The sequence below is a fragment of the Mandrillus leucophaeus genome, unplaced genomic scaffold, assembly GCF_000951045.1.
Source record: "Mandrillus leucophaeus isolate KB7577 unplaced genomic scaffold, Mleu.le_1.0 Scaffold269, whole genome shotgun sequence".
Taxonomy (NCBI): Eukaryota; Metazoa; Chordata; class Mammalia; order Primates; family Cercopithecidae; genus Mandrillus; species Mandrillus leucophaeus.
Genome location: NW_012102798.1, coordinates 4,343,485 through 4,366,158, shown reverse-complemented (window position 1 = coordinate 4,366,158; position 22,674 = coordinate 4,343,485). Strand labels below are relative to the sequence as shown.

Here is a 22,674-nt window from a genome sequence, read left to right as displayed (position 1 = left end):
CTTCCTTCCTTCCTTCCTTCCTTCCTTCCTTCCTTCCTTCCTTCCTTCCTTCCATCCATCCATCCATCCATCCATCCATCCATCTTGAGGCTTTAGGTGAGTTCTTCACCATTTATTTAACAAACATTTTATGTGAGTCTTACTATATGCCACGCACATTTTAATGCATTTTATAAATATAATTCCCTATAACAATCCTATGAGTTGGGTACTATTATGGTTCCTATTGTACAGATGAGGGAACTCCCTCACAGGAGTTTCTAGTGGCCCTATAGCCTTTTGCCATACCCAATACAAATTTTTGTGGCAGGCTGCGGGTGGGTATAAAGTTAAAACAAAAGCCTCTGCTTCTAAGTTGGTCAGTCATTTACCTGTAGAGCTGTGCTTTGTCTGTAAAGGACAATGTAGTTGTGTGATCAGGATAGTTGCCACAGAACACACAAGGGGTTTAGGCATGACCTTCCTTGTCCCAATGGCATTGAAGAACTTTTTCCTTCCTGGCCTGCAGTCTGATACATACACACATAGAAACACAGACACACATACACACACACAGAACATATGTAACATTCATGCCATAGGTTTAAAGCAGAGTACAGTGGCAAAAACACAAGCTTGAAACTTGGTGACATCTGAGCTTGACTTCAGCCTCTGTCACTTATTATGTGTTTGATCTTGGGCAGATCACTTAATCACTTGGAGCTTTGGTTTTCTCCGATATGAAATGAAGAAGATGATGGTGGCTATAATAAAAACTCTAATGACTGAATGAGATGATGTATTTGAATCCTTAGCCCAATGATTTGCACATAGAAATGTTCAATAAATGTTAGAAATGTTTGTGATTATTAATATGTAAGGCTTCTTTATATATTAAAGATAATTCACCCTCTGGCATATATATACCTCGCATAAACTGAATTTTGAGAGCCCAGAGCAATGCTTGTCTTTATCTAGGGACTTAACTGTTTTGGATCTTTATGTTAGTTTTATCTTCATCTTTGGCCATCCATAGGCCCTTATCAGTTCCATCAACCCCAAGATTTAACTTTTGGTGCCCAAATGTCTAATTGACCCTGTGCAAATGCTAACATTTCGTTTGAGGTCCATAGCAAAGCCTGGCACCAGAATCCAGCTTTTTTGTTTGTTTGTTTGAGATGCAGTCTCGCTTTGTCACCCAGGCCGGAGTGCAATGGCATGATCTCGGCTCACTGCAACCTCTGCCTCCCAGGTTCAAGTGATTCTCCTGCCTCAGCCTCCTGAGTAGCTGGGACTACAGGCACCTGCCACCTTGCCCAGCTAATTTTTGTATTTTTAGTAGAGACGGGGTTTCGCCATGTTGGCCAGGCTGGTCTTGAACTCCCTACCTCAAGTGATCCTGCCTCGGCCTCCCAAAGTGCTGGGATTACAGGTGTGAGTCACCACACCCAGCCCAGAATCCAACTTTCATCTGGACTGTTGATGTGATTTTTTTTTTTTGCTCTCCCAGGGTGAGTTTTTATGTTGTGGCTGTCACATAGGAGGGCCCAGGGGCGGGATTAAGCCAGATTCTACTTCACTGAAGGCCTGGAATGGCTGTTAATAGCTCCTGCTGTAGATACTAAGGCTTGAGCCAGAATTTTTAGTACTCCGTTTGTCAGGTTTGTCAGACACGGGGTGCCACCTTGAATGACACTGCTGAAAAAGGGTTGTGGTAACCTGGCCAGCCCCAGGGAGGCTGGAGTGTCATTGCATTGGTGTGCCTCTTCCCTTTTATGGACCAGGTCAAGCCTTATTAATCTGAGGGAGTGTGATGGCCTTGGGTAGCCAAACAGCCTTTTCCACTTTAGTTATCCTTTGAAATCTTATTAAGCCAGGGGCAGGGAATGAAGAAGGAGGTGGAGAGACCCTTGAAACTAAAAGGAAGGAAAGAGGAACATTCTCACCCTCCACCTGAGGTCATACTTTGGCAGGAGGAAGGGACCAGTGGCTTCTATACGAGGCAGCAAGAGAGATGTAAGAGTTTGGGGTCTGCAGTCAGATAAACCTGGTTTTGAACTCTGACTCTACTCTCTTATGTGTAATGTTGACCAGATCACCTCACTTCTCTGAAACGCGTTTCCTTATCAACAAAATGGGAAAAGTAATTGTACCTATCTCAGAAGCTTGGTATAAAAATTAAGCAAGAAAGTTCATGTAAAGCAGTTAATCAGATACTTGCCTGGAATATTATTATTTTTCTTCTGGTTCTTGATTAAGGATGGCTGGAATATATTAAGTGCATACCATCACTATTCACAAAGTTTTGGTGACAAAGAACAATAGGAAGAAACAGACTAGGGGAAGTGAAAAGCAGTCTTGGGGTTTCTGTGCCATTCTCCGGGGTCTTCTTGTAACATCTTTTAGTCTTTCTCCCTTCCCTTCTTCCCTTCTTTCCTCCCCTCCCCTCCCCTCCCCTCGTCTTGCTCTCTCACCCAGGCTGTAGTGCAGTGGCATGATCTTGTTTCACTGCAACCTCCACCTCCTGAGTTAAAGCAATTCTTGTGCCTCAGCCTCCCGAGTAGCCAGGATTACAGGCACCTGCCACCATGCCTGGCTAATTTTTATATTTTTAGTAGAGATGGGGTTTTGCCATATTGGCTAGGGTGGTCTTGAACTCCCGACCTCAGCTGATCCGCCAGCCTCTGCCTCCCAAAGTGCTGGGATTATAGGCATGAGCCACTGCACCCAGCCACATCTCTTAGTCTTACAAACACATCTGTGAGTGCCAAGAGAAGAGCTGAAGTTCTAGGGAGTCTTCAACATGTGGACTGAGAGAGAGAGAGAGAAAGAGAAAGAGATTGATATTGACCTGCAGCTAGTGTTGAGGTCTAAGAGGCATGTTGCCTCTGTGGTGGTTGTCCATAACCCATCAAATCAATGTTTCTTCAAGAGGAACAGACTGTCATTCTTTTCATCTCTCTTAGTAGTAAAGAACCATTTTCCTTTAATAATGAAGGAAGCTACTTAAATCCATCCCCAGAGCCCTCACAAGCAGGGTTTGTTCCTGAGTTAATTGTGCTTGACTTATGAAGGGTTTCTAATATGCATGCACTTTAACAAGTCTGGCATTGGGATTGGGAAACAGTATCATTAACCAGTGCTGGAGACCAGTGGTTTTCTTCTTATTTTTTCTTTTTTTGTTTTGCTTTTAAGTCACAGAGCCCAATATGTAAATGAAAGCCTGGAAGGCTGCTCACTTTTGCTCCTGAGGGCATTTCTAAGAAAGTGGGGAAATATAGTTTGCAAAACACTGCAGTTGGCTTCCTGGGTTGTAGCAATATTTTTCTGTCTAGGTCTCTGTTTGGGGAAAAGGATTATACATGACAGTGTAAATAAGCAGCCATGTTATAATAAATAGGTTTCTACTGTAATAACAGAACACTTACCTCCCGTAGTTCCCCTTTTCTAATGCTGCCCAAGCTGTAGCAGTTGAAGCTGTTGATTGGGACTGACTGAATGTTTAGGGAGCACAGAGCTCATTATGTAATAAATTGTTGTAACCAAAGCATGTTCAGGAGGTGTTCAGGGTATTCTGAACCAGTGATGGTGCTCTTCAGAACATTTCAGTTAATACAAAATATGCCACTTTTAATTTATTTTGTGCAAACTCTAGTGCCATTTTCCACAGAGAACAACTTGTATACATAGTTCTCTTCCATATGGCGTGGCTTAACGTGACATGTCTTTTTTCTCCCTTTGTATCAGGGACTGAGTATGACCTGAACTTTATCTTTCTCTCCCACTAGGCTACAGATGCACATGTTGAATGGAGCTCTTCTGGCATTGCTCTTTCCTGTGGTAAACACTCGGCTGGTAAGTAGCCCCTTCTGGAAATGTACCAGCAACATCCAAAGCAGTACTTGTCCATATGCCCATGTGATTTTAAAAATATACATATAGCTGGCTGGGCGCGGTGGCTCACGCCTGTAATCCAGCACTTTGGGTGGCCGAGACGGGCGGATCACTGGGGGTCAGGAGTTTGAGACCAGTCTGGCCAACATGGTGAAGCCCCATCTCTACTAAAAATACAAAAATTAGCCAGGCATGGTGGTGTTTGCCTGCAATCCCAGCTACTCGGGAGGCTAAGGCAGAAGAATCACTTGAACCCGGGAGGCAGAGGTTGCAGTGAGTCAACGCTGTGCCACTGCACTCCAGCCTGGGCGACCGAATGAGATTTGGTCTCAAAAAAATAAAAAAGTAAAATAACCAGGGCAGACCAAAGAAACCTATACAAACTCTTTGAGAGGTTTAATGGAAAGAAAGGAGCTTTCAGGTGTCCTAAGATTCAGCCACACTGGCCTTGAGTAATTTGCTGTGGGAGCCTCATAGCCTGTCTAGTTCTCCAAGGACTTCCTAGGGCAAGAATTAGATTCCTTCCCCATTCACCCAAACCCATGGGCCAGTCTGGACCAAACAGCCCCTAGTGGCTAGCAGGGAGAATCCCATGGTCGCAGCAGCAGGCTGGGTGATAAACCAGCCCAGAAAGAAGCAGGAGCTACAATGCTGGGCTGGCAGAGCTGTGTCCTCAGAATCCCAAATGTGGGACTGTGGAGGGATTAGCAGGTCACATTGAGAAGCTCAGAAAAAGAAATCACTTGTAAAATTATGACTACTGCTTTCTGACTTAAATTTGCCTTAAACATTAAGATCATAGTTTAAATCTTTAATTGATAATCCTCAGTTTTGGATAGCATTTTACAGTGTACAAGGCTTTTCGCGTAACAGTGTTTGAGGTAGACAGGGCAAGAATTATGGCCTCTTGTTTTACAGAGGAAGAAAATTTTTCTCAGGGAGTAAAATTCCAAGTGGCAGTTAGGATTGGAGCCTAAGCCTCTTGATCCTAAAACCACAGCTATGCTTTGCTCCCTCTCCACAAATATTCCTGTCATTTCCTCCCCACAAATATTCATGTATACCTTTATGATAGTTACAATTTTCAAGATGCATGTCATATATCAGTAGAAGTTAACAGAGAAAGCATTCATCTAAAGCAGCAATTTTGAACCCTAATTAATGTTCCAGGCTCACCTAATTAGCTTGATTTAATCATTTCACAATGCACACATATATCAAAACATCATACTGTATGTACTTTATAAGTACCCACAATTATTCGTCAGTTAGAAATAAAATTAAAAACAAACACTGATGCCCTGCCCCGCCCTTGGAGAGGATGAGTTCATGATCTGTGATGAAGCCTGAGCATTGTGTTTTAAAAAGTTCCCCAGGTGATTCTAGCATGGAGTGGGAGTTGAGAACCCCTGATTTCATGCAATGATTCTGAAATGTAACATTCATAGCAGTCAACTGAAGGGCTTGTCAAACATGAGGCTTGTCAGGCCCCATCCCCAGAAGGTCTGATTGAGAGAGTCTGCAAGTAATGGCAGGGACTGAATGTTTGTAACAAGTCCCCAAGTGATGCCGATGCAGGGGTTCCTTAGGCCACTCTTGAAGAATCACTGTCCCGGGTGTTCATAACTCACAGTTACTCCAAGTGTGTAACTCAAAGTATGGTCCTAGGATCAGCATCACATGGGTGTTGCTTGTTAGACATGCAGAATTTCAGGGGCCACCTGCAGACACCTGCATCAGAATTTACATTTTAGCAGGACTCCCAAGGTAGCTTATATGGACTAGATCTTTTCTGCCAAGGACCCCAAAGCATCTTACAGATAAAGCATTTGAGCTTTTGATGGAGGGTAACGTCTGTGTTGGGGAGTGCAGGGGGCACAGCCTCTGTCTTAATAGGGTGCACTTGGTTCAACATTCCCCTGTGAGCTGGGATCAGTAGGCACAGGCCACTGACACAGGCACTGTTGCCCTGCCTTCTACATCTCCCATGGTCTGTGACTTGCCTGACTTCACCTGGTGAACTGTAGAATCAGAACTCCTGCCTTGGTCTCAGAGGTAGAGGGGATAATTTCAAAGAATGGTAAAAATAAACCAAATTGAAAAACTTAACAGTTAACAAAAAACAGCGAATTTCCCATACCACAGCTTAAGTCCTTCCTACCTCAGGGAAGTGGAACAGGGTTGGAGCAGAAGTTACTTCCTGCCTGTGGAGGTAACCTGCTAGGGCAGAAAAATAGATCCAATGCTATCTTACTATCTTTCTGCTCCCCCTTGTACCTGTTTTCTCAGGAGACTGAGAGGTCAGGCAGATAGAGAGCTGCTTTCTCAAATTTCAGCAGCTCTGTCAGATCCCAGAAAAGGAAGGTGCATCAGAATATCTCCCCCTAGGCTAATAGAGTTAATGATCCTGAATTGGAGTGTTTCCAGCCCACAATTCTGGCCAAACAGCACCTGCTGAGGTGGATAGATATAGTTCCTCTAGACAGGCCACCTTCAGCTCTCTTTCTAGTAGGACCTTTCCCCCAGTGAAAACCAAATAACCTTCTTGCAAAGCCATTGAATGTAAACAGAAATTTTGATTCTCACTGTAGAAGCATGAGAATGAGGGCCCCAAAATGCTCCATTACGTACTGAAATCAGTTAGAAAGCTGGTGGTGAAGTTTTCAGTCAGTATTGTTACACAAAAGTACATATCTCCCTAGGTCTGCTGAAGTAACCTTAGTCCCTTTATCAATAACAGTAGCAGTTGCTGGGTGCAGTGGCTCACACCTGTGGCCCCAGCTACTCAGGAGGCTGAGGTGGGAGGATCACTTGAGGCCAGGAGTTTGAGACCAACCTGAGCAACACAGTGAGAACTTATCTCTTAAAAAAAAAAAAAAAAAAGAATCGGCTGAGCCTGGTGGCTCATGCCTGTAATCCCAGCACTTTGGGAGGCTGAGGCAGGCAGATCACGAGGTCAGGAGATCGAGGGCAGCGTGGTGAAACCCCGTGTGTACTAAAAATACAAAAATTAGCTGGGCGTGGCAGCGTGCACCTATAATCCCAACTACTTGGGAGGTGGAGGCAGGAGAATTGCTTGAACCCAGGAGGTGGAGATTGCAGTGAGCCGAGATCGCGCTCCAGCGTGGCGACAGAACGAGACTCCGCCTCCAAATAAATAAATAAATCAGTAAATAGAAATTAACTGGACATGGTGGTGCAAGCCTGTAGTCCAGGCTGCTTGAGACTTCCTCCCTCCCTCCTGAGGTGGGAGGGTCGCTTGAACCTAGGAGTTCAAGGCTGTAGTGATTTATGATCATGTCACTGCACTCCAGCCTAGGCAACAGAGTGAGACCCCATCTTTAAAAAAATAAAAAGTAACAGTAGCAGCACTATCAGCTGCTGATTCTTGAGTGCTTGCTATGTGCCACTGTTCTAAGTGCTTTACATGGCTTAATTTATTTAATCATTGCAATAAACTTATGAGGCAAGGTACTGTTACTATTCCCAAGATCAAAGTGCCAGCAAGGTTAGTTTCTTCTGAGGCCTCTCTGGCTTGCAGATGGCCACCTTCATGCTGCCTCTTCTCATGGTCCTTTCTCTACACACACATCCCTAGTGTCTCTTGTTTAGCCAAATTTCCTCTTCTAAGGACACACATCTGATTGCATAGAGCCCACTCTGATGGCCTCCTTTGAACCTCATCACCTCTTTGAAGGCCCTATCTGCAAATACTGTACAGTCACATTCTGAAGTACTAAGAGTTAGGGCTCCAACGTACAAATTTTGGGGGGACACAATTCAGCTCATAGCACCCATACTACCCTATATAGAAACCACTGTTTCTTCCCCCAACCCTGCTTTCCTTCCTCCCTCCTTTTCCCCCATGTCATAGCAGATGTGCTGGTATATCTGTTACATTAACAGCTAATACTTTCCAAATAAATGTGAGGCTGTAGTCAACTAACTTATCAAAAATGTTCAAGTAACCTTTCTTGACATTGAAACTTCTTTGTTGAGCTGTCTCTTAACTAGTGATTCCAGTCAATCTGGTCAATCTTTGTGCTCTTTTTCTAAAGAAGAGAACTTAGAAAAGCTGGGGATATCTCCATTTGCCTATGTATTTGCAATTGGGTTAGGTCTGGTTCTTTTAGATGATTGGGACCTCTCTTGGACTACTCTGGCTTTAGGGAGTTTTGCCTTGCAGCCCCTTAGTTGAACTCAGATTGACTTCACATGAGACACATGAAGATTGGCAACTCTTTCTTAAACCTGATGATCCAATTAGGCAGGAAGACAGCTTTTGACTTTTGCCCTTCCTTCTTGGCCCTTTATCTTTTTAATTATTTTATTTTGTTGCTCATTAGCAGTAATGAGGAAGCAAGAAAAATAAAATGAACTGATCATTGTGTGTACCGGTACCAAAGATGTACATATACTTACATACACAAAGACAGAGTGAGAGGGCGTTCAAAGTAGTTGCCACAGTCAGCTAAAGGATGTGGGGTCCTCAGTGAATTTCTAGTGCTCTGCTCTGCCCTGTGACTTACTGGCACTGGGATTTGCAAATCAGCTAGAGAATGCCTAGGCTTCAGTTTCTCTGCGTTCTCCATCTTCAAAGCTGAACCCTAAAAGAAGGACTGTGTATTCCAGTGACCCATATTACAAGTAAGTGCTCTTTACACCTAGGATTCTGGAAAAAGGGGGGGGGGAGGTCGCTTTCTGGATTCAGGTGAATTATATTAAAGGGTGATTTCCAGTGATACGCCCTTTTGTTTCTTGGAGGGAAGGAGGGGAAGTACATCATGAACCTATTGATTATTAGATTAGCAGGGAGCTCAAAGCTTGTCTGATGTAATCTTATCTTCCAGAGGGTGAATTTAGGAGGATAAATGACTGGTTTAAGTAGTCAAGGTGGGTGCTCCCAGAACCCATATCTCTTGACTGAGACTTCAGAGTTATTTTTCTATTCCATGAATGAAATTCAGGGAGAGTTTGTGTGCTGGTGATAGAGCCTCTTCCTAGATAAATGCACTTACACACAATTTTGCAGACAATTTCAGGAGGGACACAGACTACCACTTCCTCTTCTAGCCCCTCTCCCCTCTGTAAGCCCACCTATGGATCCCATGTTAATGTCTTCCTGCCTAGGCTATAAATAGTTCATAGCTTAGGGAATAGATGTGCTGTCTAGTTTGTGAGTTCCTTGTTACAGCCACTGGCCATTTGTCCTGATGGTGATGCTGGGTTCCTTATCTATACCCATGACTTGGCAAAGAATATCATCCAACCAGGCGCGGTGGCTCACGCCTGTAATCTCAGCACTTTGGGAGGCTGAGGTGGGCGGATCACGAGGTCAGAAGTTCAAGGCCATCCTGGCTAGCATGGTGAAACCCCGTCTCTACTAAAAATACAAAAAATTAGCTGGGCGTGGTGGCGGGCCCCTGTAGTCCCAGCTACTCGGGAGGCTGAGGCAGGAGAATGGTGTGACCTGGGACGCAGAGCTTGCAGTGAGCCGAGATCACGCCACTGCACTCCAGCCTGGGCAACAGAGCGAGACTCTGACTCAAAAAAAAAAAAAAAAAAAAAAAAAAAAGAATCTCATCGAATCCAGGATAAACCACTTTCAGGAAATTAAAGCCAAGAGGTGGAAGCTAAGTAGGGTGTCTACGGAACAGATTAGATTTTCAGTTACGGTACTCACGTGCAAAGCTAGTGATCTGGCCCTGAAATGAGACACTGGGCCCATGCTGCAACCTCAGCGCTCTGCTTTTCGCCCTGTAATCCCCATGAGAGTTTCTTCTGAATGCAGAATGTTCTTAGCAAGGGAGACTGGATACAGAAAAGAAAATTAAGATACTATATCAGCCCTCTTCCCAGACCAAAAACGCTAGCCTGGCCTGCATTTGTGTTTGTACCCATCTGTCTTCTACTAGAAGAAGCATGATAATTATTCTTTTCATCAAGCTCCTTTCTTCCTCAGGGCCTAAAGCCTTAAGCACATTATTATCTTATTATCAAACTTGCCCATTATTATATATCCTAGTTGATCTATTATGTTAGTTAGTTCCTTTTTACCCTCTTTACTACCACTCTCCTTTTGCCCAGTTCTTTTTGCTCTGTTGGATAGGATGGTTCTTTTGAATATTCCTAATCTTCAGACTGAGTGGAAGAAGATAGTAATGATTCTGTCATTACTGGGTGTCTATCCTCCATTCACAAACATTATATCGATGTTCTTGGGATGCAGCTTTTCCACTGACACACCTTGTACCCATGTGTGCTGCTGGAAAAACTTTGTTGTCACCGATGCAAATAAGCTTGCAAATCTCACTCTTTGCTAATTGGCATATCGAAATGTGCTGGTTGACCTAGAAAAGTTATTTCTGTGACTGGCAAATTGGGCTATTTTGAAAAGTTGTAGTTTGGATTTTGGACCTGAACTGAGGACAGAATATCCCTTTATTATCCTGAGGGTTCTTAAAGTGTACAAAGCTTGGTTTCAAAAGGGGTATTAATTTTCTAAAGAATTGAGTGAGGCAAAATAGTGCCTCAACCTTTTGCAAAGGCCAGTGTGTTTCTGATCAGATGAATGCATTGTGTCTGAGGATGTGGGGCGTATTGAGATGAGTTTGGGATTCCTGGTCCAAACCAAATTCTAGGGACTATCCTAGAATATGTCAACTTACTAGCTTTATTTTAAGACTAAGCTTTGAGGGTCTTAAATCCTTGATGAATCCAGCCTAGATCACACCAGTCAATCCACAGATTTTTATTGAGCACTTTCCTGTGTTAAGTATTGTGCCATGTGTTGCAGAAGATACAAAAACAACCAGTGTACATTCCTGGCCCTCCAAGAACTTGCAGTTTAGTTGGAAAGATAAGGTATAAATGCCTGAAAAGTTATGGCAGTATTAAAGTTGAGAACATGAAAAAGGAAAAATCACGGTTGGGCATGGTGGCTCATACCTGTAATCCCAACATTTTGGGAGGTCAAGGCAGGATGATTGCTTGAGCCCAGGAGTTTGAGAACAGCCTGAGCAACATATAAGACACTGTCTCTACAAAAAATAAAAAATTAGCTGGGCGTGGTGGCACATGTTTATAATCCGACCTACTTGAGACTCAAGGCTGAGGTGGGAAGATGGCTTGAGCCCAGGAGGTCGAGGTAGCGGTGAGCTATGGCCCACAACACTGCACTTCAGTCTGGGTGATAGAGCAAGACCCTGTCACAAATAAAAAAACAAAAAGTACGAGACATTCAGGCTTGACTGCTAAATTGCAGTTGCTCTATGCTTCAAGAAATGGAAAAAAGATTAATATTAGCATTCACTGAGCCCATACTATTTTCCAGGTAATTTACATATATATTATTCAGTTCTCGTAAGAACCCCATTTTACATATGAGGAAACTGAGGTTTAGATCAGATTAAACGACTTGCTCAGAGTTATATCATTTGTAAGCGCTAAAGCTAAACCTGTGTACTTTGTACCTTAATACACAGCCTCCTGGAGTAAGTGGTCTGGAAAGGCTTCATGAAGAAAGAAAGCCTGAGCCAAGCCTTGAAGGATGGTTAGAATGTGCATGCAAATTGCATAGGAAAGAGGCTGTTCAAGCTAAGGGAACACATGGACGTGGAGGCAGAAAATAGTCAACCAAGTATTGAGATTCTGAAGAGCAGGGTGGGAGTCACGGATTCCAGTTGTACACAGAGACATTACCACTTATCTGTAAATCACGAGAAGACACTGTTTCTGTCATGTCTCTTAACCCTTACACTATTTAGATTTTGTGTACATTTCCTATCTTTTCAACCTCCACAAATAATAATTTCTTATATGTGGATGGGACTTTGGAATCAGAATAGCTCTTTTACACATATCTCACCCTAGTGTAGTTGTTAAGGGGATTGGCTCAGGAATCAGATTCTCTAGGTTCATGTTCTGGCTGGGCCACTCTCGTGTGTGTGGTGTGTGTGTGTGTGTGTGTGTGCGCGTGCGTGCGTGTGTGTGTGTTTGGGGGGGCAGGGGTGGGAGACAGAGAAAACACAAGGAGAACAAACTTGGGCAAGTTACTTATCCTCTGTGGGCCTCAGTTCTCTCATCTATAAAATGGGGGTGATAATAGTGCCTATTTCATAAAGCTGTTGTGAGGATTAAGTTAGTTAATGTGTGTAAAGCAAATAGCATTGCACCGTTAGCCATTATTAGTCCTTGATCCTCACCAGAACCCTGTGAAGTGTGTATTAGCATGTCCATTTTACAGACTGAGCCTTAGAAAGTTTAAGTAACCTGTACGGAGGGGCACACAGAAAGTGCCAGAACTAGCGTGGAAACTTTGGTCTTTCTGATACCAAAGGTCATCGTACCAAAGGAAGGTTTGGTCGTCTTCTTTCCTAGTTATTGAGATTGATTTTTAAGTATTCAGCTATATGACTGCCTTTTGGTAAATTTTATACAGTATCTATTAGCAATTTGGGGGCTCAATTTTACTTTTAGGATTTTTTTGTTACAAAAATAGTAGATGCCCATGACTATAGTAACAATACTATATGGTATATTTCTTTTTTTAATTTTGCATTTATTTTTATTAAAATTGTATTTCTTCCTTATCTAAATACTGATTTATGTCTTTTCAGTCTTTCCTCTTTTTTTTTATTATTATACTTTAAGTTCTAGGGTACATGTGCATAACGTGCAGGTTTGTTACATATGCATACTTGTGCCATGTTGGTGTGCTGCACCCATCAACTCGTCAGCACCCATCAACTCGTTTCAAAGTAGCTAGAAGAGAGGACTTGAAATGTTTCTAACACATAGAAATGACAAATACTCAAGGGGATAGATACCCCAAATACCCTGACTTGATAATTGCACATTGTATGCATGCAATAAATACTCAGATGTACCCCATACATCTCTAAAATATTACGTATCCATAAAAGGAAAAAGATTTTTTTTTTAAATGAGATACGTGAAATATAATGAATTATTTCAGATAAGTTCTAGGAAAAAAAATAATACATGGTCATTGAAAAGTAACTTAGAGGACTATAAAGAAAAAGCTAATCATTTTACTAGCTGTCAGTCCTGTTGCCTCCAGGGTAAATTGTGTTAAAAATATCTTTTTACACTTATCCTTTGCTTGTACATGCAGATAAAGATTTTCGTATTTCAAGGATTGTTGGTTTATTTGGGTTCTAGCTTCTTACACACTTGGAATTCTACTATAAATACTACTCCAGTGTATTTCTTTCTCTCTTTTTTTTTTTTTTTTTTTTGATGTCTCATTCTACCACCCAGGCTGGAGTGCAGTGGTGTGATCTCGGCTCGCTGCAACCTTTGCCTGTCAGGTTCAAGCAATTCTCCTGCCTCAGCCTCCCAAGTAGCTGGGATCACAGGCATGTGCCACCATGCCTGGCTAATTTTTGTATTTTAATCAGAGGTGGGGTCTTACCATGTTGGCCAAGCTGGTCTTGAACTCCTGACCTCAAATGATCCACCTGCCTTGGCCTCCCAAAGTGCTGTGATTATAGGCGTGAGCCACCACGCCTGGCCCAGTATATTTCTTTGTTTAACTTAAACACTAGATAATCAGTAATCTCTTCAGGCATGGACATAACTCATTTCATCCATAGTTTGGTTGGACTATATATTCATATATTCCGCCTGTTCTCTGTGGGTAAGGACAATATCTTTTTTCTTTCAAGTGAGCAGTTTAATAGGATAAAAATATTGAGGACCACTGAACTACTTCAAACCCCTCATGTTACACAAAAAAATAGACACAGAGAGATTTGTTCCAGGGTCCACTGTTAGATAATGGTAAGCTGAAGTACAGACTTAGAATTCCCATTTGTTTACTTCAAATCCAGGACTCTTTTCTGCTTTGCCATTCTCATTCTTCCCGAGTTCTGAAGACCATAGTTTCCACAGAGTGCATGTGCAAGTGGATTATGCCTGGACACCAAATTCCAAATGTTCGAGTACACATCATTTCAGTACACACACATGTGGCTGGTGTCCTTTCCAACCTTTGCCAAAGTACCCCCTCACTTTATGAGGTAAAATCTGTAATGACGTCAAAGTCTAATGAACCAAGCAGTGGATTGTAGAGCATGGATGGAGATCAATAATAAATACTTCAAAGTTCAAAAATGGCAACATTTGATTCATTGTGAATTGACTTGTAGAAAGCCCCATTGGAGCTGAGGACAAGTGTTTTTTGTTTTGTTGCTGACCCCCACATAGCCTGGTACTTAGCACATGGTAGGTATCTACAGATAGAATAAATGAATTCATCAGCCAACCAGAACTTCTATGTTGCTTAGGGAAATTCTGGGGATCCCTCTCACATATGTCCTGGGATCTTGGGTGCGAAGACAGAGGGGTGATAGATAATATTTTTTTCCAGGAGAATTATTTTTTTCAACCACCTAAAATAATGCCATTTTCTTGATTACAACAAGAGACATATTTACTGTTGAAAATTTGTGAAATATAGAAAAGTATAAATTTAAAAATAATCATCACTAATGCAAAGGTGATTATTTTTCTGGACATCGAAAAACAAAAAGGAGGAGGCTTTGTGCCTTTGTCTTTATACACTTATGTATCATTTCTTTACAGAAGTAATATATGTTCAAAACAGAAAAAAATAGAGGCCAGGTGCAGTGGCTCCCACCTGTAATCCCAGCACTTTGGGAGGACAAGGTAGGAGGACTTAAGCACAGGAGTTTGAAACAAGCCTGGGCAACATAACGAGACGCCATTTCTTAAAGAAAGGAAGGAAGGGAGGGGAGGGGAAGGAAAAATAGAATAAAACAAATCATTGAGCAGTAACAACTGTTTACATTGTTTGTTACATATCCTGGAAGTCTCTTTGTCTCTGCATAGATGTTAAGAGTTTATAGTGTAGTGGTCAGAAGTACCAATCCTGGAACCAGCTGGTCTGTGGTTTTATGGCTGGCTCTTCTACCTGTAGCTGTGTGACCTTGAGTAAGATACCTAACCTTGCTGACCTCATTTTCTTATCTGTGCAATGGTGCTTGGTTGAACGGAGATGATGTGTGGTAAGCACTTAGCCCAGTGCCTGGCACATAGGAAGTGACCAATAAGTGTCAGATGCTGTTGTTTTTACTACTATTACTAATATTATCCTAAACACTGAGGAGGTACATGCCCTTGTTGATGTTAGTCTTGAGAGCTTTGGCCCCAGCTCCCTGAGCTTTTCAGTGCTGGTAATGTGAAGGGGGCTTTGTTTCTGCATTAGCCTTGCTGAGTGAGATTAAAATTCCCAGGCAGGCTTTCCTATCCACATTGACTAACACTGCCTTTGTTTTTCACATTTGTTTCATTGACAGCCTGTTTGATTAGGGAACTGGCCAATCTGCTTTTCTCCCTCCTGACAGGTGAATTGGGCCCACTCCTTTATGGGTTTTCAAATAAAATGTCCAGGCCTTTTAGGTTTGTCAGTAGGCCCAAGCCCTTCAGCCCATTTAGGGAGTGGCAGCAGTGAGTGCCAGGCAGCAGCCTATTTGCCTCCAGAGCTTACTAGTTTGCCTTGGCCCTTGTTTGCCTTGGCCCTGTCTTCCTAAAAATCACATTAGAAGGAACAGCCTCTGGCAGTCTTCCCCAATGTCTTGTCTCTCCACCTTGAGCCACTACTTCAAGCAGTGTTTCTTTGTGCAATAGAAGCCTTATCTAGTGAGTGCTTTCACTCCTTAGTCTGTGGATCAGTGGTTCTCAACGCTGGCTGCACAATTAGTATCCCCAGAGCCACTTTCAAAACACACATATTTTAAAATTATACATTATTTTATTTTTGGCACCTAATAATTGCACATATTTTGGAGGTACATTGTGATATTTAGATACAGATAGTGTGCGAAGATCAAATCAATCTTATTAGCATATCTGTCACCTGAAGCATTTATCATTTCTTTGTGTTGGGAATATTCAAATCCTCTCCTAGCTATTGGAAAATATACAATACATTATTGTTAACTATAGCCACCCTACATGGCTAGAGGACATTATACCTTATTCCTTCGATGTAGCTATAGTTTTGTATCTGTTAACCAACCTCCCTATCTCCACCCTCCCCAGCCTCTAGTAACCACCATTCTACTCTCCCCTTCTATGACATTAACTTTGTTAGCTCTGGCATATAAGTGAGAACATGTGGTACTTATCTTTCTGCACATACTCATTTTTTAAAAGCACTCCAGGCAATTCCAATGTGTGCAACCAGGGCAGCTCTGCTGTACACTTTGTTCTAGTTCTGCCCTGCCACTGGCTGGAACTTGGGGCTTTGAAGGATTTAATTTCACCATATTAAACATCAGTTTCCCAATTTTTCAAATGGGATTTGTAAAATTTGCCCTCTCTACCTTTCAGATAAGTTATAAAGAAAAAATAACAGAGATAACAAAAGATAACAGTGGAAAGATAACAAAGAGCTTTGGAAAGTTAAAAGCATTACACAAATGAGCACTTGCCTTGTTCTCTGACTTCAGTCACAACTTTTTGGGAAGGGGATTTAATTGAGATATCATTTACAAATGAAAAGTTTATCCTTTTAAAATATACAATTCAGTGGTTTTTAATATATTCACAGAGTTGTTCAACTAGCACCACAGTCTAATTTTAGAACACTTGCATCACCCCAAAAAGAAACTGCGTAAACATTAGCATCATCCCTATTCCTTCTCTCCTTGTTCCAGACCCAGGACACCACTAATCTACTTTCCGTCTCTATGGATTTGCCTATTCTGGACATTTCATGTAAATGTAACCATACAATATGGCATTTTGTGACTGGCTTCTTTCACTCAGCACAGTGTTTTCAGGGTTCATCCATGTTGTTGCATGTATCAGTACTTCATTCCTTTTTCTGGCTGAATAATATTCGTGTGTATTATATATCACATTTTGTTTAGCCATTCGTCAGTTAGTGTGCATTTGGGTTGGTTCTACCTTTTGGCTATTGTGAATATGCTTCTGTGAACATTTGTATAAAGCTATCTGTTTGAATGTCTGCTTTGGAGTATGTACCTAGAAGTAGAATTGCTGGGTCAAATGATAACTCAGTGTTTAACCTTTAGAGTAACTGCCAGACTATTTTCCAAAGTGGCTATACCATTTTATATGTCCATGAGTAATTAATGAGCATTCCAGGTTCTCAGCATCCTCACTACCACTTGTTATTGTGTCTTTTTTATTATAGCCATTCTAGAGAGTATGATGTGGTAGAGGTTGAGTATCTGTTATCCAAAATGCTTACAACTAGAAGTGTTTCAGATGTTGGAATGCTGCACTTTATACTTACCAGTTGAGCATCCCTAGTCTGAAAATCTGAAGTGCTTGAATGAGCATTCTTTTGAGCATCACTTCAGTACTCAAAAAGTTTTGTATTCAGGAACATTTCAGATTTCGGATTTTTGAATGGTATTTCTCTGATAACTAATGATGTTGAACACTTTTTCATGTACTTATTAGCCATTATATGTCTTTTTGGAGAAGTATCTTTTCAAATCCTTTCCCAAGTTTTAATTGGGTTGTTTTCATCGTTCAGTTATAAGTGTTCTTTCTGGATATTAGACCCTTATCTGATATATAATTTGAAGTATTTTTCTCCCATTCTGTGGGTTATCATTGCATTTGCTTGATTGTATCCTTTGAGGCAAAAAATATTTTAATTTTGATAAAGTCTCATTTCTCTATTTTTGATTTGGCTGCTTGTGCTTTTGGTATCATATCTAAGGAACTGTTGCCTAGTCCAAGATCATGAAGATGTATGACTGTTTTCTTCTAAGAGTTGCATAGTGTTGGCTCTTACATTTAGGTCTATGATCCATTTTGAGTAAATCTTTATGTGTAGTGTGGGGAGGGGGTCCAAATTCGTTTTTTTTTCATGTGGATATCCAGTTGTCCCAGCACCATTTGTTGAAAAGACTCTTCTGTCCATCCCCATTGAAATATCTTGGTATCCTTTTTAAAAATCAATGAAAAATAAATGTGAAGGTTTATTTTTAGACCCTCAGTTCTGTCTCATTTCTCTATATGTCTATCCATATGCCAGCACCACACTGTCTTGATTGCTATAGCTTGTAGAAAGCTTTGAAACTGAGTGTGCTTTGTAACAAGATCTTCTGGGGATTAGTGTGTGTGTGTGAAAGTTGAAAAGGGCTGGAAAGCAAAGTTTTGAGAGAAAGCAAAATGAGCAATATAGTGTTCAGATGATAAGGCCCAGGGGAATTGACTAGCCTAAGGCCACATAGCCAGTGAGTGGCAGATCTTGGATCAGCACTCAGGTCTTCTGACTTCCACATCAGTGCTCTTTCCACCTCCCGTGTTGCATAACTACTGAATGAGATGCCTTTGGTTAATGGACACTCTGAGCAAGAGACTTCAGGGTTATTTAAGCAACTGAACTTTGCTCAGACCCTCATCTGTAAAACAGAAATATTACCTCCATCACTGGCTGGGCCTGGTGGTTCATGCCTGTAACTGCAACACTTTGGGAGGCTCAGGAGGAAGGGTCACTTGAGCCGAAGTGTTAAGACCAAAGTGAGATCCTGTCTGTACAAAAAATAAAATAAAATAATTAGCCAGGCATGGTGGCATGTGCCTGTAGTCCCAGCTAGTCATAAGGCTGATGTGGGAGGGTCAGTTGAGCCCAGGAGTTTGAGACCAGACTGGCCAACATAGTGAGACTGGTCTCTACCAAAAAAATTTTTTTTTTAATTAGCCAGGCATGGTGGTATGTGTCTATAGTCTCACCTACCTGGGAGGCTGAGACAGGAGGATCATTTGAGCCTAACAGTTCAAGGTTACCATGAGCCAGGATCATGCTATACACTCCAGTGTGGGTGACAGACTGAGACCCTGTAATAAGAAATGGAAGGCAGGCAGGCAGGCAGGCTGGAGAGAAAGAGGGAAGCAGGGAGGGAGGGAGAGAGGTACATCATGGTTATTAAGAGGATTCAGTGAAATAATCCTTTGTTGGGTGCCAACTGGCAAGATGAATGCAGTTTTCCATTGCATTAAAAGAATTGGGGGGTAGGCAGAGCTCCCTCTGAGGCCCATCTCTTACTTCAACAGGTGGCCTGCCAACCTCCCCTTAGGTCCCACACACCTAGGACTTGAGTGGAGTGCACTGAGACTTTAGGGCAAACTGAGGGTTTCTTTAGAAAGTCCAAGGGAAGAGTGATCATTCTGGGTCCCAGCACTGCATGGGTGCCGGTTGAGGAAGGATCAGGCCAGAGGAGCTAACACAGGAAAGAAGTTTGGGGTGGAAAAACTGTGTAAGCTAGGAGGTCCTATGATGTAGTGGATAAGAACAGGAGTGTATGTGTATAATTTTATATTGTAGAAAATTGAAAATATACACAAAAGTAGAAAAAATGTTCCCTAATGCATCTGTCACCTAGTTTCAATGATTGTCACCACATAGCCCATCTTTTTTTTTTTTTTTAACAACTCACTCCACCGCAAATCCACTCCACCCCCAACACAAACACCTATCCCTGGATTATTTGGAAGAAAATCTCATGTAATTTTAACTGTAAATATTTCATTTTGCATCTCTAAAATGTAAGGACACAGTAAAAAGAAAAAAAAACATTACAATACCATTATCATACCTATAATAACTAGCAATAATTCCTTAATATCATCAAAGACACCTAGTCAGCAGAGCACAGGCTTTTAATCTAGCCAAATCACTGTTCCGGTCTTCCTTCTACAGCGTCAATAGCCTGTCTCAGAGCCTGTTTTACATTGTAAAATGAGGACGGTCGTAACAATTCCTGAATCTTTAATAAGGTGATGCATGTAAAGTACTTACCACAATGTCTGATACAAAGTAGTAAGTGCTCAATAAAGGTTAGCTAAGATTGTTTATTAATAATAGTAGAAAATATTTGAGTTGCTCTTAAGATGCTTTTGAGTATAGCTTTGACTTAGAATCAAGAGGCAGATTTGTGAGCCCAGCGAAATGATTGTTGCGGGGAGGAATAACGACAAAAGCGAAACAAACAAAAAAACTTCCAAAGTGGCTGAAAAGACAGCACTAGTATAAATTGGGAAGTGGAGCTGGAGATGATGGTGTCCTGGTAATTTTCTTCCACTGTATGTAGTTTGTTCCCCCTGCAATTCCCCTGGAGGAGAGAGGAGAACTGGCTCGGGTGGGGGTTGCAAATACTAGAAAGTATTCTGGGCAAGAAGGGGCACTGCAATTCAAGGGCTGGGGGCCTGCAGAGTCCTGGCTCAGGAGATGAAGTCTCAGGTTCCCTGGGCTCATGGGCCTAAAGCCCCACATTGTGGGGAATGGTCTGAGTGACTCTGTTTCTGTGCATAGAGTCTGGAGGCATGAGGCGGGCTCCATCGTGTTAGAAACATTCCCCTTGCTCAGGAGTGGCCTTGCTCTCTGCTGCCAGTTCCAGGCATCAGCTGAAAGCTTTTTAATAAAAATGGAACCCAAAGGAGACGTGATAAGGTATCTGATTTTAACCTGAAGTGAGAGAACACCAGATGTTTCATTCTGTCTGAGGGTTTGAGAGAGGAAAAGCAATTAGCAGCTGCTACTGATATAGCGACAGACACCTGCTAAATGAAAATCTGCAAAACTGGCCAGGCTTGGCAGCAGAAGCGCATACACTGCTTCTCACGCATTTCCGGGAATTGTAAATTATGTTGGCTCAAATGGCAGGGCGAGGGGCTTCCAGTGAAGCTGAACATGCTCATCTAGACCATGAGTGTGTTTTTCTAAGATGGCAGTAACTTAGAAATGGCTATTTGGTTGGTGGATGGAGAGGACAAGATGAGAATGAATCTTCCAGAAGCTGCCTGGTTCCTCTCTGCTGCTGGCCTGGCTCACAGGTTGCCCTCTAGGAGTCGTCCTATAGCTGCCCTCTGGGGACAGATAGGGCTGACAGAAGGACAAGGGAATCCTGCCTCCCCTCTCCTGCTGATCCAGAGCACATCTCTCCCTGCCACAGAAGACAGTAAGTCTCAAAGCAGGAGGAACACCCAACTCTTGACTCACAGCAGCTCCTGCTCTGGGACAGTTACAGACTGTTGGCTTTAGCAGTGATCTGGAGAGTTTGAACTTTGCTTTGGCTGGGAAAGAGACTTATCCATAGCCTACTGCCTTTCAGGATTCTTTTCTAAGGGGACATCAATGCCTGCTCTCCACTTCTATTTTCTCAAGGCCCACAGTGGAGCACAAACAATGGAAACATAGGAATCCATGAAGAGTGCTTTAGCAATCTCCTGGGACACTGCTTCTGTCCTGTCTTTTAGCCCTTATAATTTATAGTTTAGATTTTACATGTGTTTCCTATCTTTTCAACCTTTTCTAATAAGAATTCCTTACATGTGGATGGGACTTCGCAACCAGCAAATCTCACCCTAGTGTAGTTGTTGAGGATGGGCTCAGGGATTTTCTAGAAAATAAACCTATTTTCTAGGTTTATTTCCTGGCTGGGCCACTCCTCTCTCTCTCTCTCTCTCTCTCTCTCTCTCTCTCTCTCTCTCTCTCTCTCTGTGTGTGTGTGTGTGTGTGTGTGTGGGTGGGAAGAACGTAAGGTTCTTCATGGAGTGGGTGTTCAATATATGACTGACTGAAGAGAAGGTCAATTTGTAAGTCATCTAGGTGGTACTGAAAGAATTGAGCAACTCCCATTTGTGCCTTATGCCACATGCACTGTACATAACTGTGTCTTGGTCTCCAAACTAGGCCAGAGGTCAACTGTAATTTGGGCCAAAGGTGCCTTCTGTTTCCAGTCTTGAGCAAGGGAATGGCAGCTCTCCATATCTAGCAGGGTCCAGGGGGTGCTGTTGGCAGATGCATGGTGAGAGCTGTCCTGAGGACGTACCATCCGGAGTCTCGTCCTGGCAAGGTATTTTAGTGTGGTTAAAGGCTCAACTCCTAGCCAGGTGCGGTGGCTCCAGCACATTGAGGGACTGAGGTGGGCAGATCACCTGAGGTCGGGAGTTTGAGACCAGCCTGACCAACGTAGAGAAACCCCGTCTGTACTAAAAATACAAAAATTAGCCGGGCATGGTGGTGCATTCCTGTAATCCCAGCTACCCAGGAGGCTGAGGGAGGAGAATCTCTTGAACCGGGGAGGCGGAGGTTGCGGTGAGCCGAAATTGCACCATTGCACTCCAGCCTGGGCAACAAGAGCAAAACTCCATCTCAAACAAAGCAAAACAAAACAACCACAACTCAACTCCTGCTTCCAAAGATGGAAGTGAGGGAAGATTCGTTTTTCTTTAACTGAGTAGGCCCTTAGCTGAGATATACAGACGTGTTTTAATTTCACTAACTCCTCCCCACAGTGTAGGAGGGGGAAAGGAACAGCAAGTAGTTCAGGGTAGAGGAAGAGCTAGGGTCCCCACACTCCAGCCAAAATTGGGGGAGCTCCACCTCCTCTGATCAGAGGAGAGACAGGATTCTCATCACCTCCTTCCAAGAACTAAAATAACCACGGCACAAATATGGGTCTTGTATCAGCAAGCTGCCTTTGAAAGAGGACCAGGGACCCTGCGTATGATAGAGCATGCTAGGTGCACTCATGGTTCTTATACAAGCAGCCAGGTATGCATGAGATGGGCCCTGCATGCACAAATTACCCATTGGTCCACTAAACGTATGTTCCTAAAAACCCATTATGGTCTGAAAAGTTCGGACTGGTATGGATGCAAAAATTCAGATAACCCCTAAGCAATAAAAGTACTTATTTTTCTTTAGAATCTAAGACCCGTAACTAATTTGAAGAATACTCTGGTGACCAAAGGGAGAATGCCTCTTCA

At 42.5% G+C, this 22,674-nt stretch overlaps 1 protein-coding gene across 3 annotated transcripts in view; it reads left to right on the top strand.

The window, feature by feature from the left end:
* Nucleotides 1–22,674, top strand: part of TMEM164 (transmembrane protein 164) — a 174,013-nt gene that overhangs the window by 104,669 nt on the left and 46,670 nt on the right. For all 3 annotated transcript variants that reach the window (XM_011984516.1, XM_011984515.1, XM_011984517.1), the window contains one exon: nt 3,768–3,834. In XM_011984516.1, the coding sequence (XP_011839906.1) occupies nt 3,768–3,834 (67 nt within the window). The remainder of the gene's footprint in view (nt 1–3,767; nt 3,835–22,674) is intronic.